We start from the raw sequence: 16,726 nt of genomic DNA on the forward strand, positions 1-16,726 counted from the left end.
GTCAAAAAAAGAAAAAAAAAGGACTTGATTTATTCAACAAGTCAATTGGGGGTGGAGAGAATAGAAGGAGGGGGCTATCGATTAGAAAATATTTATGTGACATGTCAATCAAATGCAACATGTGGGACATTGTTTGAATCCTTGTTCAAACAAACCAGATATTTATAAAAAGATGATGTGAGAAATTATAATACAGCTGCAATATTTGATGATATTGATAAACCTTTCTCTTTAAATATAATCATGGCTTTTTTTGGAAGAAACAATATCTGTTACAGAAATACTCAACTCTGTGTAGATGAAATGAGATGATGTCTAGAATTTGCTGCAGACTAATCTAGGGTGGTAGAAGCAGGTGGTGTGTAGATAAAACAAAAAAGGCGCATGAGCTAGTGGTTACTGAAGTCGCACAGCGGGTATATGGGGGCTCATTATATTAATTTTGTATAGACTAGAAGTTTTCCATCATGAAAAGTTAAAAATCCAAGAAAGAAAGAAAGAAAGATGGTGATGGGGTAGGGAGAAAGGGGAAGGGACGGCAGAGCGGGAGGGAAGAAAGAAGGAAGGAACCTCAGGACCCATGCAGGAACCACAATCACTCAGACAAGCATTCATGACTTAATGAAAGTCTGTTTCAATAGCAACTTGCACAGAAAAAGATGAAGTTAAAGAAAGCAATACCTGTGGTTAACAACAGAACAAACTCCTCATAAGGTTATGTAAATTTTACCCAAGAGCTAAAAAAATCTGATCATCTAAAACATGAGATTACTCTCAAATCCACTTGTAATCTGAATGTTTAAAAATAAATAATTAAATGCAGATCAAAAGACACACACCTGAAGCCAAGACCTATGCAGTAATGACAGAATTTTGAAGTACAAAATTTCTAATCACATACAATGATCTAACATACCCCAGGACAAGGGGATTTTCATGAAAATGCCAAAAAAAGGTGAAAAATATAATGATAAAAATAAAATTTTAAGACTCATAATTTTTAAGGAGCCCATTTTTCTCATAGTGTGAGCTCCTAGGGGGTTAGGTGTGTTCACACCCAGCTCAGAAGCTGGGCTTTTCCCTCATCAGCAGTCATGGCTGGATTGGGTGCTAACTTTTGGAAAGTTACTGGAGAATGGTATGACACTCCAACAAGAGTACAGGCAATGGTGTGATAGGAGGGAAACAACAAAGTAGGTACACCAAAATCCAGTAGGCTTTTGGTCCAAGAAGTAAAAGGACTGGCATGAAATAATGACCCACCTTTTAACAAAGCAGGTACCAGGACAGCCTTGGTTGGATTACAGCAGGTGACCATGGCCATGCCTTGCTCTCTCCAACAGTGGACCTGTGGCTTTAATATACTCTAGCAGCTACAGAACAGGGGACATTCTGCCCCTGAAATACTCAGCAGAGACCCAATATGCGGTGACCGTAAAAGATAGACTTAGTGTTGGGAGCAACTGGGGAAGACAGGTTGGCCAAGAAATCAGGAACTGTCTTAAATGCTGCCCAGAGACGAGGGGTTTGGCCTGCAGAGTTTTTTCAATAGGAAGAGTTAAGCAGGGGAGTGGGCCCTCCTGGGGAGGAGAGGTGCATCCTTAGGGCTCACTTTAGCCCTGAGAGGAGGGTTCCTGAATACGATGATGTCAGTGTCTTAATAGGCTCCCGCCACCTGGGAATGAGAACATCCGAGAAACTCCACAAAACATGGAGAGCCATGCACCTGGAAATAGACCATCTGGAAATGAGTTTCCCTATTGTGATTCTAATGGGCTCTCTTCTCTCTCCCACACACAGAAGCAGGTTGACTGCCTGCTTCTCTCTCACATACCCAGACGTGCACATATGTTTTTGTCTCCCTCTCTTTTTCCCTTTCTCCCCTCTCACCTCTTCTCTGGCTTGCCAGACTTGCTTCTCCAGTTCTGCAGGTATCATTTTACCTCTGAGGGACACAGAATTGAGACTTTGAGTTATGTTTAGTAGTTAACAGACAGTAGTACTGCTTTGTAAACAGTGTGCATTTTCCCTGCCCCCCACTAGGCTTCTGGATCCTACCCCCTTTACCTTCCATCTGTTTCCACAAAGCACACGTTCTCAGCACCAATCCCAAGAAAGGAGGCTGCCTTCTTCATGGAGTAATGACTCTGATTTAAAAAGGGCAGGGGAAAAGCAAAGGAAGTGAGCACACAGCCAATAAAAGTGTTGCTTATTATCTCAATGACTGTATGTCACTATGCCCGAGCACTGCCATCGTTGGAAAGTTGCTTCATAAAAAAAAAAAAAAAAAAAAAAAAAAAAAAAAAAAAAAAAGAGTAATATCATTGAGATCCTTAGTAGAGAGGTTGAGACTTTGAGATCAAAGTAACCAGAATTTAACTCCATGTTCTCCAAGTTATAGCTATAGGAGGTTGAAAAATTCATGTACATTTCTTAAGCCTCAATTTGCTAGTTTATAAAGCAGTGATGTAAATACTGCCTACTCCATCTGCTTGATAAAGACTGAAATGGGTTAATACATGCAAAAGGCTTAATATGGTGCCTAGCATATGGAACAAACTATTGGTTTTCATTTTTCTTTTCTTTTCTTTTTTTTTTTTTTTTTTGACAGGCAGAGTGGATAGTGAGAGAGAGAGAGAGACAGAGAGAAAAGTCTTCCTTTGCCGTTGGTTCACCCTCCAATGGCCTCCGTGGCTGGCGCACCACGCTGATCCGAAGCCAGGAGCCAGGCGCTTCTTCTGATCTCCCATGCGGGTGCAGGGCCCAAGGACTCGGGCCATCCTCCACTGCACTCCCGGGCCACAGCAGAGAGCTGGCCTGGAAGAGGAGCAACCAGGACAGAATCCAGCGCCCCAACCGGGACTAGAACCCGGTGTGCTGGCACCGCAAGGCGGAGGATTAGCCTATTGAGCCGCGGTGCCGGCCACTATTGGTTTTCATACCATTGAGAGAAGAGTTTCCTCTTGATGCTACTAACGGGGCTCAGTATTGATGGAAACTTAAGATCTACTCCACTGAAGACTTGAAACCCTCCAGGAGACAGCAAAGCTCTATCGCACAGATTGCAATCACAGACTAGAAAAGAATTGAATTATTTCCAAGAACAAACAATGGGTTATAAATGCTGATCAGACACTTGACCAACCTTGTTAAATACTGAATGCAAAGCTGAAATTACACACACAGGGGTATGGCTAGGATCATAACAAAAATAACAGTAATTTATAGACAAGCTACTTTCTTGGCTGTGACATGAATGGGGCTAATTGATGGCTCTGAAAGTAGGTGTTTCTCCTTCCTATTGGCAAACAATTATAGGTGCTTTGGGTTCTTGGGCCTTTCTCCTCCAACTGCATGAAATCTATAAAATAATTAGCATTCAAACATTGGAGATGTAATTCTTTATATATTCGTGCAGACAGGTGGTCAATTAATTCTTTGTCATGCCAGAAAAATGAAGGTACTAAAGGACATTATTGTACCAAAAAAAAAAACCCAAGTAATTTAATTTGTAGGTATGAATACATTAAAAGAGCAGTCATGCCTTCACATTTAACTTGATATATTCCCTCAAATGTGGTAATTTTTTCCTTCTTTTGTCACGAGAGTTTTATTGGGAGCTCTCCTTTTTAACACTATAAAAATAAATGCAGAAGTAACAGCATCAGGAAAAATGAAGCAATCCTAAGTAATTAATTTCCAAATATCAAATATGACACAGCCAAAAATGCCTGTAGGATGCAGTTATTTCCGGTTGTTACAAGAACATATGCATATTGAAGAGTAATAATGTACATGAAAATGTAATTAATTCTCTACCTGCTACATCAGCACAGGCTGGTTGGAGGTAACATGTCTGGCATAGCTAAGGTGGCATAGCTATGGTGAGTTATTTCTCACAAGAGAGTTGGGCCCTGGCAACCAAACAGCTATTGATTTCATGATGATAAATGCAGCCTTTCTACGGAGATCTGCCTATAAGGAAAAATCGCTGTGCTCTACCCCTGAGAAATAGCAAAGTATCTCCCACCAAGGATGTGCTAAATAAAGACCTTGTCATCAGAGAAAGAGTAGCTCTGGCAGTGTTATCTTGAAGGACCTCAGTACAGCCCGATGTCAATCTCAAATGGATAGGGACAGATTTTTCAAAAAAAAAGTCTGCAAAACCGAAGCATCACGGAACTGAAAAGAGCCCTGGTATAGGAAGAAAAGGAAGAAGGGATTGCTGCAGACATGCTGAGTAGCTTCTAGGGAAGGTAAACCCAGATGGCTGCAATTCAGAAGCCAATGGAGATGGTGCACTGGCAGAAGATAAGTCATTCCTTCTAAGTCCCAACTTTCCTGTGGGTTTCATAAATCTACAGAAGACCCACAAATCCTGGCAGGTGATCCTTCCTATAAAGACAAAACAGCAAACACCTACATGAAAGAAAGCACTGAGCAGAAGTTTGACTTTCTGATTCCCACGGGGTTTTTGCTATGATCTTAGGTTTCTCAATGCACTGCTGATTTGTCCTCGATGTTCGCTGCCCCCATGGACACTTGGACTCCATCTAATGTTATGGTGATGCTCAAATTAGCTGGTAGGGAGAGCAAGGCTTACAAAGGTTATATTTTAGGGAATGAAGAAATGGAACATTCAGGGGCTTCTTCTAAAATACACAGCTTGTTCAGTTCCTAAAGAGACCAGAGCCCAAATCCAGGTGGACTGACCACAGCCCCATGCTCTGCAGGACACCCTAAGGATGCCCATTGAGAAGGCATGCAACAATATCCCAACCTAGAGAGCGGGGTGCAGTGAGTGAGGCACAAAGGCCCCAAATTTAAAGAACCACAACCCTGGGAACTGCATCTGAGACATCTCCTTTGCCTTCTCATAGTCCTGTCCCTGCTAAAAAGGAACTAAGCCAATGGATCACTGGCCTGGGAGCTAAGTTTCTTTGCCCACTTCACTTCTTAGTGGCAGACAACAATCCTGCTTTATGCTGATTCCAAAAGTGCTATGAATTATCCAGAAGTTTACAAACCCAGAATGGCTCTACACCAAAGGACTGATATCTTTCATTGCTTTCCACTATAGACTCCTTCTGTATGAGCCCCATTGAGCACCACAGAGATGACCTTGGATATAGACACTTCAAGGGTCTCCATCATAATCTTACAGGTCTCTATCAACAGTTGAATTACAACCAAAACCTTCAGTTTGCAACAACAACAACAACAACAAAGACGTCACGGTGAACACACATATTCTGCATTTGATAGTGCAGAACAGACTTAGACTAATTTAGGTCAGGATAAAAACTGGAAAAAACCACCTGAAAAATAGTACAGGAAAACTTACTGGACCACCGATCAAAAAGATAAGACGGGAGGTAGAGCAAAAATAATAACATAGATCTGAAAACTGTTTAGTAAATGTAGGCTCCTTTAATTCTTCTTTTATCTCAGAAATGGATTCATTTGGTATAATAATAGTTAAGGTGGTAATTAAAATATGAATTTAAATAATGGGGGGTGGGTGTTTGGTTTAGGAGGGAAAAGACAACTTAGGATGCCTCTCCTGCTATAATGCCTAGGTTCAGGTGCTTGCTCCACTCCCAATTCAAGTTTCCTGTTGTGTACCCTGGGAAGCATCAGGTGATGCCTCACGTGGTTGGGTTCTGCTACCCAACGTGGGAGACCCAGATTGAGTTCCAGGCTCCTGACTGTGGCCAACTCACCCCTAGCTATTATAAACATTTGGGGAATGAACCACTAGATTCAAGACACTGCTCTCTCTCCCTCTCTCTCTGCTTTTCAAATACAAAATCACATATGCAAATACTATGTCCTAGTGTTCTCAGCAGAGCAGGGGAGGAGAAACATTACAAATCAGAGTGTGGATGGAGGGGGTGAACATATATAATCATGGCTACAGTGTGCTCAAAGTGGTGGGACTTTCTGTGGAATCCACACTTGGCTCTTGGTTTGTCTGGCTCCAGTTTTTACTGGCGTGTAAGACAAGGTATACATTCTGTCTTCTTTTGGAAATTAAAAAAAAAAACTTTTCTTAAGTTCTGATTTCATAACCACAAGAGATTTCCATTCTTTTCATTCGCAGTTCACCAGGCACACTTGCATTTCTGGTCTTTTCCAGGATCATCTTCACTATGGTTTTTATTTTAAGATTCATTTATATGTTTGCTTTGAAAATAAGAGTTACAGAGAGATGGTGAGACACAGAGAATCTTCCATCCACTGGTTCACTCTCAGGATGGTTATGATGGCCAGAGATGGCCAGACAGAAGCCAGGAACCAGGAGCTTCATCTGAGTCTCCTACATGTGTGACAGGGGCCCAAACAAGTGAATTTTCTTCTGCTGCTCTTCCCAGGCCATTAGCAGAGAGCTGGAATGGAAGTGAAACAGCTGGGACTTGAACCTGTGCCAATATTGGATACTGGCATCGCAGTACCCGCTAAACCACAACACCATGCCATAATCGGGATGTCCATATAATTTCTTCCCCCTTTTCCAGGGCAATTATCCCAGAAAAGAACTCCATCAAGTTTTAAACCAAATGAAGGATGGTTAAAAAAAAATCATGGTGCAAGGGCAGTCTCAGGGAAGAGGTAGTGAGAAAATGGCAGAGGAAACTCAAGTTAGAGGGACACAGCAGACCTACGTGGAGGGTGTGGACACACACAACTCAGGACTCCAGCAGCCAAGAGCCTCCGCACCAGCTTTGGAGACTGAAGAGAGACCAGACCAGACCGCAGCAGCCCAAGCCAATGATGGTGGAACTAAGGGAAGAGCCTAGCATGAGTCTGGCTTGGAGCTCTATGGGGGACAGTGTGCCTGCCAGCCTAGAGGGAAATAAAAGGGGCACATTTGTTTCTTCCTGACCACTCGGCATCGGCGTCCTGTGACCAGCTGAGAGAGGAGGAGCACCATTTTGTGTTCACGTGCCCAGCAACCAGCTGAGAGGAGACGCCTGAGTTTGTCTGAGAATTCACAGGGGGCCGGGTGCTCGTGACTGTGGGAGCCTTGTGTGCTGGGACTGTGAAAACACTGTGGCTGTGTAGGAGGGTGCAGGGTGTGGCAGGTTCTTTGGGCAGTCACTGTGGGCAGTTCCACATGTTCAGGGCTCCCTGATTCCCTGGTGAGGGTCATTGCTGCAGGATCCGTGCTCACACTGAGGACTGCATGGATCCTTTGTGCAGTTCTTGTGGCAGTGTGGATGAATATTGCGACCACTGGGGCTCCCGCCCAGGCATTGGTCTCCTTGGAGGAGAGGATGTGAGTGTGAGACTATGCCAACGAGCTGAACAAACCTCCCTTCTAATGAGAGAGAGAGGGAGAGAGAGAGAGAGAGAGATTTACCAGGCCCAACTTCGGAATCACCTTGGACACTTCCCTCATCCTGGAGCACAGAACACAGCTCCCTGGCCACACACAGTCCACACACCTCAGGGTATTCACTGAAAGAGCAGACACTCCACTAACCCATGGAGGCATAGTACAAAGATAAAAGCCATCACAGGGGGGAAAAAATAAGCCAACAAGTATCTCCACAAATGCCTAAAAATAAATGCAGCAATTCAAGAAACAAGAATAAGGAAGACAACACAATGTCCCCAAAGGAACACAACATTGCAATTCTAGAATGTGAAAATGAAGAGCTTGAAGAAATGCCAGAAATGGAATTAAAAAAATTGATCATAGGATTACTAAAAATAATCAGAAGCAAATTTATGAACTAAAGAAATCTGTACATGACATGAAAGAAAATTTTTCTTATGAAATTGAGAAATAAAAATGAAATATTGGAAATTAAGAATTCAATAGATCAAATAAAAAATGTGGTGGAAATTCTTAACAACAGAATCAGTGAAGCAGAAAAAAGAATATCCGAGTTAGAAAACAAATCTCTGGAAATTATACAGTCAGATTAAAATAAAAGAATTAGAAAACTAAAAAAAACAGCATTGGAGATCTATGAGAGTCTATCTAACGTCTCAACATTCAATTCTCTGCTTGTGATGCCATCATCAAATTGCTCCGTTTCCAAGCTAGCTCCCTACTAAATGCCTCTGGGAAAGGAGGTGAAGATGGACCAAGTACTTGGGCTCTTGCCACTGCCTTGGGAGATGCGGATGAAAGTCCAGGCTCCTGGCTTCGGTCCTGGCCCAGACTTGGCTGTTTTAGCCAATTGGGGAGTGAACAAGTGGATGCAAGATGGATCTCTCTCTCCCTCTCTCTCTCTCTCTCTCCCCCTGTCTCTCTCTTTCCCTCTCCCTCTCACTAATATTTATTATCCAAATCAATAAATATTCTTTAAAAAAGGACTCTCAGACAAGGTGGTGCCTTCAAGGTGCTGAACTAACATAACTGTGGTGTTCAACACCCTGCTCTGGTGATGAACTAACCAGAATTGTGGTGTTTAACGGGGCTTGGGGAGAGCACGGGGGTGGTCATGTTCGCTTACACTGTGGAGCGCCCAGTGCACTTTTCATGCCTTGCAATAATAAAGTGACTTTTTCTCATTAGAAGAAAGCAACACATGCAAGAAAGCCCAGCTGGAAATGACACAGAACTTGCAGATTGCGCCCACTTCTTTTTTCTTTTTTTTTTCTTTTTTTTTTTTTTTTGACAGGAGTCCTGACATTGCCACAGAAGGTGAAGAAGCTAAACTCATGCTGCTACCAGGGACCTGGGGTAGAATAAATGGCAGAGCGGAAGGGAGGCACCCACTGGAATCTCCCTGATATTTCACTACTGCACTTAAGCGAGGCCATCTACTCTCCCACCTAGTGGCAGCCGGATCATCCCTCTCCTACCAACAGCAGCTAACTGACTTCTTGTTGCAATCCAGACTCTTCTTCACATGCATTAGCTAATGTAACCTCTGAACAACTCACTAGTCAGAGACCATGATGTGGTTGCTGGTTGTTTTAATGGTCCCTCACTGGTCAGGGCAACCCTGTATCCAGACTTTTGCCTGGTGAGTCTTCAGCAAGTCCCCTCAAGAGATGGAGCTGATTTGCCTACATTAGATGTGAGTTCACAGATGTGTTATTGTGCTAAGCAAACAAGGCAGAAGTGACAATGCACCTGTTCTGAGGTTGAGACCCACAAGGCCTGACATACTTCGATGCTCTTTTTCACCTGCGACACTGCCATGAGAAGACGCCTAGCCTAGCCTGCTGAAGGAGAGGGACACATGGAGCAGAGAGAAGTCACTGGATTTATCCAAGCTGAGCCACTCTTAGGTCAGCCATTGGCCAGTCAACCCCTAGCAGGTGAGGGAGGTCAGCCTCCAAGTGCATCTCTCCCAAGACGTGTAGGCAATAATACACGGTTATCTTATGGGATACAGCAAAAGCAGTATTGAGAGGCAAATTTATAGCAATAGGTGCCTATACCAAGAAATTGGAAAGGTACCAAATAAATGAGCTTTCAGCGCACCTCAAGGACCTAGAAAAACTGCAGCAAACCAAACCCAAATCTAGTAGGAGAAGAGAAATAATTAAAACCAGAGAAGAAATTAACAGGATTGAATCCAAAAAAACATTACAAAAAATCAGCCAAGCGAGAAGCTGGTTTTTTGAAAAAATAAACAAAATTGACACCCCATTGGCCCAACTAACTAAAAAAAGAAGAGAAAAGACCCAAATCAATAAAATCAGAGATGAAAAAGGAAACGTAACAACAGACACCACAGAAATAAAAAGAATCATCAGAAATTACTACAAGGACCTGTATGCCAGCAAACAGGAAAACCTATCAGAAATGGATAGATTCCTGGACACATGCAATCTACCAAAATTGAACCATGAAGACATCGAAAACCTAAATAGACCCATAACTGAAACAGAAATTGAAACAGTAATAAAGGCCCTCCCAACAAAGAAAAGCCCAGGACCAGATGGATTCACTGCTGAATTCTACCAGACATTTAAAGAAGAACTAATCCCATTTCTTCTCAAACTATTCAGAACAATCGAAAAAGAGGGAATCCTCCCAAATTCTTTCTATGAAGCCAGCATCACCTTAATCCCTAAGCCAGAGAAAGATGCAGCACTGAAAGAAAATTACAGACCAATATCCCTGATGAACATAGACGCAAAAATCCTCAATAAAATTCTGGCCAATAGAATACAACAACACATCAGGAAAATCATCCACCCAGACCAAGTGGGATTCATCCCTGGTATGCAGGGATGGTTCAACATTCGCAAATCAATCAATGTGATTCACCACATTAACAGACTGCAGAAGAAAAACCATATGATTATCTCAATTGATGCAGAGAAAGCATTTGATAAAATTCAACACCCTTTCATGATGAAAACTCTAAGCAAATTGGGTATAGAAGGAACATTCCTCAATATAATCAAAGCAATTTATAAAAAACCCACAGCCAGCATCCTATTGAATGGGGAAAAGTTGGAAGCATTTCCACTGAAATCTGGCACCAGGCAGGGATGCCCACTCTCACCACTGCTATTTAACATAGTTCTGGAAGTTTTAGCCAGAGCCATCAGACAAGAAAAAGAAATCAAAGGAATACAAATCAAGAAGGAAGAAGTCAAACTATCCCTCTTTGCAGACGATATGATTCTGTACTTAGAGGATCCAAAGAACTCTACTAAGAGACTATTGGAACTCATAGAGGAGTTTGGCAAAGTGGCAGGATATAAAATCAATGCACAAAAATCAACAGCCTTTGTATACACAAGCAATGCCATGACTGAGAAAGAACTGCTAAGATCAATCCCATTCACAATAGCTACAAAAACAATCAAATACCTTGGAATAAACTTAACCAAGGACGTTAAAGATCTCTACGATGAAAATTACAAAACCTTAAAGAAAGAAATAGAAGAGGATACCAAAAAATGGAAAAATCTTCCATGCTCATGGATTGGAAGAATCAACATCATCAAAATGTCCATTCTCCCAAAAGCAATTTATAGATTCAATGCAATCCCAATCAAGATACCAAAGACATTCTTCGCAGATCTAGAAAAAATGATGCTGAAATTCATATGGAGGCACAAGAGACCTCGAATAGCTAAAGCAATCTTGTACAACAAAAACAAAGCCGGAGGCATCACAATACCAGACTTCAGGACATACTACAGGGCAGTTGTAATCAAAACAGCATGGTACTGGTACAGAAACAGATGGATAGACCAATGGAACAGAATTGAAACACCAGAAATCAATCCAAACATCTACAGCCAACTTATATTTGATCAAGGATCTAAAACTAATTCCTGGAGCAAGGACAGTCTATTCAATAAATGGTGCTGGGAAAACTGGATTTCCACGTGCAGAAGCATGAAGCAAGACCCCTACCTTACACCTTACACAAAAATCCACTCAACGTGGATTAAAGACCTAAATCTACGTCCTGACACCATGAAGTTATTAGAGAACATTGGAGAAACCCTTCAAGATATTGGCACAGGCAAAGAATTTCTGGAAAAGACCCGGGAGGCACAGACAGTCAAAGCCAAAATCAACTATTGGGATTGCATCAAATTGAGAAGTTTCTGTACTGCAAAAGAAACAGTCAGGAAAGTGAAGAGACAACCGACAGAATGGGAAAAAATATTTGCAAACTATGCAACAGATAAAGGGTTAATAACCAGAATCTACAAAGAGATCAAGAAACTCCACAAAAACAAAACCAACAACCCACTTAAGAGATGGGCCAAGGACCTCAATAGACATTTTTCAAAAGAGGAAATCCAAATGGCCAACAGGCACATGAAAAAAATGTTCAAGGTCACTAGCAATCAGGGAAATGCAAATCAAAAGCACAATGAGGTTTCACCTCACCCCGGTTAGAATGGCTCACATACAGAAAACTACCAACAACAGATGCTGGCGAGGATGTGGGGAAAAAGGGACACTAACCCACTGTTGGTGGGAATGCAAACTGGTCAAGCCACTATGGAAATCAGTCTGGAGATTCCTCAGAAACCTGAAGATAACCCTACCGTTCGACCCAGCCATCCCACTCCTTGGAATTTATCCAAAGGAGTTTAAATTGATAAACAAAAAAGCGGTCTGCACCCTAATGTTTATTGCAGCACAATTCACAATAGCCAAGACCTGGAACCAACCTAAATGCCCATCAACGGTAGACTGGATAAAGAAATTATGGGATATGTATTCTTTAGAGTACTATACCGCAGTAAGAAACAATGAAATCCAGTCATTTGCAACAAAATGGAGGAATCTGGAACACATCATGCTGAGTGAAGTAAGCCAGTCCCAAAGGGACAAATACCATATGTTCTCCCTGATCGGTGACAACTGACTGAACACCAAAGGGGAAACCTCCTGAAGTGAAATGGACACTATGAGAAATGGTGACTTGATCAGCATAGCCCTGACTGCTGATGGACAACTTAATACATTATCCCTCATAGTATTTTTTTTTTGTCTGTTCTACTTGATATGACTGGTTTAATTCTGTAATTATCACACAGTTATTCTTGAGTGTTGAAAATTAACTGAAATGTGATCCCTGTTGAACGTAAGAGTGGGAATAAGAGAGGGAAGAGATGTGTAATTTGGGGCATGCTCGGGCTGACTTGCCCCAATTGGTAGAGTTGGAAACATACCAGGGGATTCCAATTCAATCCCATCAAGGTGGCATGTGCCAATGCCATCTCGCTATTCCAGGTGATCAATTTCAGTTCACAATTGATCATAATGAAAGGACTGAGAGTCAAGGGGAGCACATGGGCAAGTCTAGTATCTGCTGACACCAACCAATAGAATGGATAAAGGGGAGAGTGGTCCAGCATGGGAAGTGAGATGCTCAGCAGACTCATAGAATGGCGGATGTCCTAAATAGCACTCTGGCCTCAGAATCAGCCCTAAAGGCACTCGGATCTGGCTGAAAAGCCCATGAGAGTATTTCAGGCATGGAAAGCCAAGACACTCTGGCAAAAAGATCTCTGTGAGTGAGATCCCAGTGGAAAGAACAGGTCTTCAAAGAGGGAGGTGCCTTTCTCTGAAGGGAGGAGAGAACCTCCACTTTGACTATGACCGTGTCTAAACAAGATAAGAGTTGGAGAACTCAGGGGGCTTCCATAGCCTTGGAAACTCATAACTGGTGCATAGGGAAATTACTGATGCCATAAACAGGAGTGTCAATTTGTGAAGTCAACGGCAGGAGTCACTGTGCACTTACTCCTCATGTAGGATCTCTGTCCTTAACGTGCTGTACACTGAGGCTTAATGCTATAATGAGTACTCAAACAGTATATTTCACTTGTGTTTCTATGGGGGTGCAAACGATTGAAATCTTTACTTAATGTACACTAAACTGATCTTCTGTAAAAAAAAAAAAAAAAAAAAAAGAAATTATCAATTCCCAACTTGACTCTCACTGGGATTAAACATGACAATAGGTCTGATCTGATTTCATCATCATTTAAAAAAAATCATCTATTATTTTTCACTTTATGTTTCTGTGTGGGAGCAAACTGTTGAAATACTTACTTAAGGTATGCTAGGCTGATCTTCTGTATATTAAGATAATCGAAAATGAATCTTGACGTGAATGGAGGGGGAGAGGGAGTGGGAAGGGGGGGGTTGTGGGTGGGAGGGACGGTATGGGGGGGAAGCCATTGTAACACATGAGTCGTACTTTGGAAATTTATATTCATTAAATAAAAGATAAAAAATAAAAAATAAAAAATAAAAAAAAAATAATACACGGTTATCATTCTATGTTGTTGGACTTCGGGATAATTGGCGAGGCAGAAAAGTTAACTGATTCATTCAAATTTTATAAATTAGTAAACTGAGGCCCAATGAAATTGATCAACGTACTCACGGTCACTCAGTAAGCAGTGGAGACAAATGAATCCAGGCAGCCTAATTCAAAGTCAAGGTACTTATCCACAATCTGACCTTCTACATTGGTGGTGAATAAAACAAGAGATAGGGAACATATAATTGTGTGTGTGTGTTACAAGTACCTCCTTTTCCCTTGAAAAGGAAGATGACTCCCTTGTATTTGCCAATCAAAGAAATCAATTATGTGATTAGCAGACCTCACTGAGATCAGTAGTGATCATCTATGTTTTAATAAATGAGACGCTCAATGAGGGAATTCACAGGAAGAGATAACACTTTCAAATCAAGTGTTCTCTCTTCTCAGAGAAAATGTTACAGACTGTAAATATTACATATGGATGGTCTACAAAATTGGACCCACAAGAATTTTTTCAGAACACAATATTAGATTATACTTAGGCAGAGTAGTTACCCTCGGGTGCTCAAAGAAGCCTCATAAATACTGCATTCTCAGAAAACCTATATCTAATATCAAGAATAATTTTTTTACCTCGGCAGAAGTGAAAACGACGAATCTTGGCAACCCAGAGAGCCCCTTTTCCTTAATATTGGGGCAATATTTGTATCTAGCTAAGTTCATTGCATACATGTTGGACACTGAGCCACCTGCAAAGAAATGAAAACACCATATTTATAGCATGAAGTTAAGTTCCATAAGTGCTCAACAAGAGACAGCCTGAATAACTGTAGCAGTGCTAGTCTAGTGGCAATCACTGTGAAAGTTATCCCGACAATGCCCCCAACCCACATCTCCATATTCCACACACAGTGATCTAAGCTCCAATCCCACACCTTCAGTCTCATCAAAGAGGAACATTTTGGTCTATTCTTTCATTCTAGGGCTTTCCCAAAGTAATGCTGTAAATCTATGAGGTCTGGACACAGGGCCAGTACCTAGCTCTCCATAGGCAATAATATTCTGTCTACCACCTGATCAGCAAAACTGAAATGACAACCCATGTTCATCTCTCACTCAAAAAAAAAAAAAAAAGATGGTGGTTGCAGGATAAACAAATGTGATTCTGACACCTTCTCAAATAAAACTGATTGAAAAATCTGAGGACTTATCATAGCCCTTCTAAATGCCCAAGAACAGATAAATACATTAGTGTTAGATACAAGTCCTAAATTATAGGCATCTCACTTGTTAAGGGTGTGTGTCATTCACTTAGTGTATGTGCAATGTTTTATCACTCTGAAGAAAGGCACAAGCTAGATCCCCACCAAGCAGCTCTGTTAATACCCAGTGTTGTATAGTGTGTGGAGCTGTAAGGATGTTGTTCCTGATATGAGTAAGTTTTTGGATGCTTGTCATGGAAGGGTGATGGCAATAACTAATTGTACTCACCTGGGTTAAATATTCCATCCCCTTCTTTCCAGCCAATAAATTCAATCATTTTCTTCAGAACCGCTTCTTCCACTAATAGAAACACTGGGGACACCTCATACGTATAACTAGATAGATATAAAAAACACTTCACTTCTATGACTAGAGTCAAAACATCCCTTTGGTGTCCCAAGAAACGCACATAGAGTTTATTAAACCAAGGGGCTGCCAATGTGTAGGTAGTCTTTGGAAATAAGGAATTACTTCATCAGTGACTATGCTAGGCATGGTTCCCTAAGTGCCAGTATGGGGTGACCTTCATGATACACAAGATACATCAACAGTTTTAATTTAGAGTAAAGTTTCAATCCCATGGGTAAAGACAAAGGCAGTGCACTAGAGTTTTTTCCTTGGCCATAAGTAGTGGTCATCGCACTCTTTGGATCCTGTGGTACTAAGTTGGATGTCAATGTTGGTTGAAGAACAGCCATCATCATGGTGACCAGGTTTGATTAGGTTACTCTCATGAATATGCTAATCGTCAGCTCGACCTATTCTACATGGGGCCTACCTGTTCTGAACTAGGGCTTCCTCCACCACACTACTGTGCTTGTTCAACTGAGAAGCGTGCTGGGAGATATCTCTCATTACTTTTGCCAGATCCCCTGGCAATGAAGGATTTGTTACTCTAGGCTGCAAGGCCATTGACAGAGATCAGAGCTGTGTTAGCCCCTTTGGGGATTGCCTGGGCTGCAGAAGGCTACCTCCCCAAGGATACCCCCTTTCCTGTGGCAATCCACACCTGATGAGCTAAAAAGGCCTGGCCCACAGCCCCAATTCCAGACCTCTCTGGAGGGCCACTGTAGGCCATGGGTCTCCATGCAGTCAACTCAGGTTGTCACTGAGCCTGCATGGTAGCTTGGTCCTGTCCTGCCTACTCCTGCATCCTCCTTCTCACTCCATGTTGGTCTCAAGGGTATTCCCGAGAAAATATGCTACTCACCAATCTCCATCTACAGTGGTTTCTCAGGGGACCCAAACTGTGAGAGTCACAGAGCCCTGTTTTGTAATGTTTGAGTCTCCTGTCTCCAGAGAACTCAGGGGTGACTAAATATCTACACTTTTCTTCTCAATTAAGTGATCACATTAATTCTATCTGAATAAATGTTTACCGTATATATGCATGCTATGCAGAGATTGATAGTCACAGAACTTAATGTAATTATTTTTACATCTGGATGAGAAACCCTTGGGATACAGGCTATATATATATATCTATATCTATATATATATACACACACATATACATATATACATATATATGTGTGTGTGTATATATATATATATATATATATATATATATATATATATAACAGCAACTACGTACTGACAATCTGTTCCCAGCCCTGCACAGGTATCAAATTTTTAAAAATAAGATAGCTTCTTCTTTTAACCATGGATGAAATCAGTGTACACACAACAAGAGTATGAAAACAAGGTATATGTGTTTATGTGAACCTACAAATTTTTTA

General features: G+C 41.6%; 1 protein-coding gene across 5 annotated transcripts in view; it reads right to left on the minus strand.

Annotated features, from left to right (window-relative positions):
• Positions 1 to 16,726, minus strand: part of GADL1 (GAD like acidic amino acid decarboxylase 1) — a 190,991-nt gene that overhangs the window by 129,771 nt on the left and 44,494 nt on the right. For 3 of the 5 annotated variants that reach the window (XM_070072897.2, XM_070072898.2, XM_089331209.1), the window contains exons 5-8: positions 15,216 to 15,322; positions 14,358 to 14,473; positions 2,068 to 2,147; positions 1,891 to 1,945 (exon numbers count right to left, since the gene is read on the minus strand). In XM_070072897.2, the coding sequence (XP_069928998.2) occupies positions 1,891 to 1,945; positions 2,068 to 2,147; positions 14,358 to 14,473; positions 15,216 to 15,322 (358 nt within the window). The remainder of the gene's footprint in view (positions 1 to 1,890; positions 1,946 to 2,067; positions 2,148 to 14,357; positions 14,474 to 15,215; positions 15,323 to 16,726) is intronic. The other 2 variants (XM_089331210.1, XM_089331211.1) reach the window with 1 other exon arrangement.

The sequence above is a fragment of the Oryctolagus cuniculus genome, chromosome 4, assembly GCF_051225735.1.
Source record: "Oryctolagus cuniculus isolate XC-2025 breed Fujian yellow rabbit chromosome 4, ASM5122573v1, whole genome shotgun sequence".
NCBI classification, from domain to species: Eukaryota; Metazoa; Chordata; class Mammalia; order Lagomorpha; family Leporidae; genus Oryctolagus; species Oryctolagus cuniculus.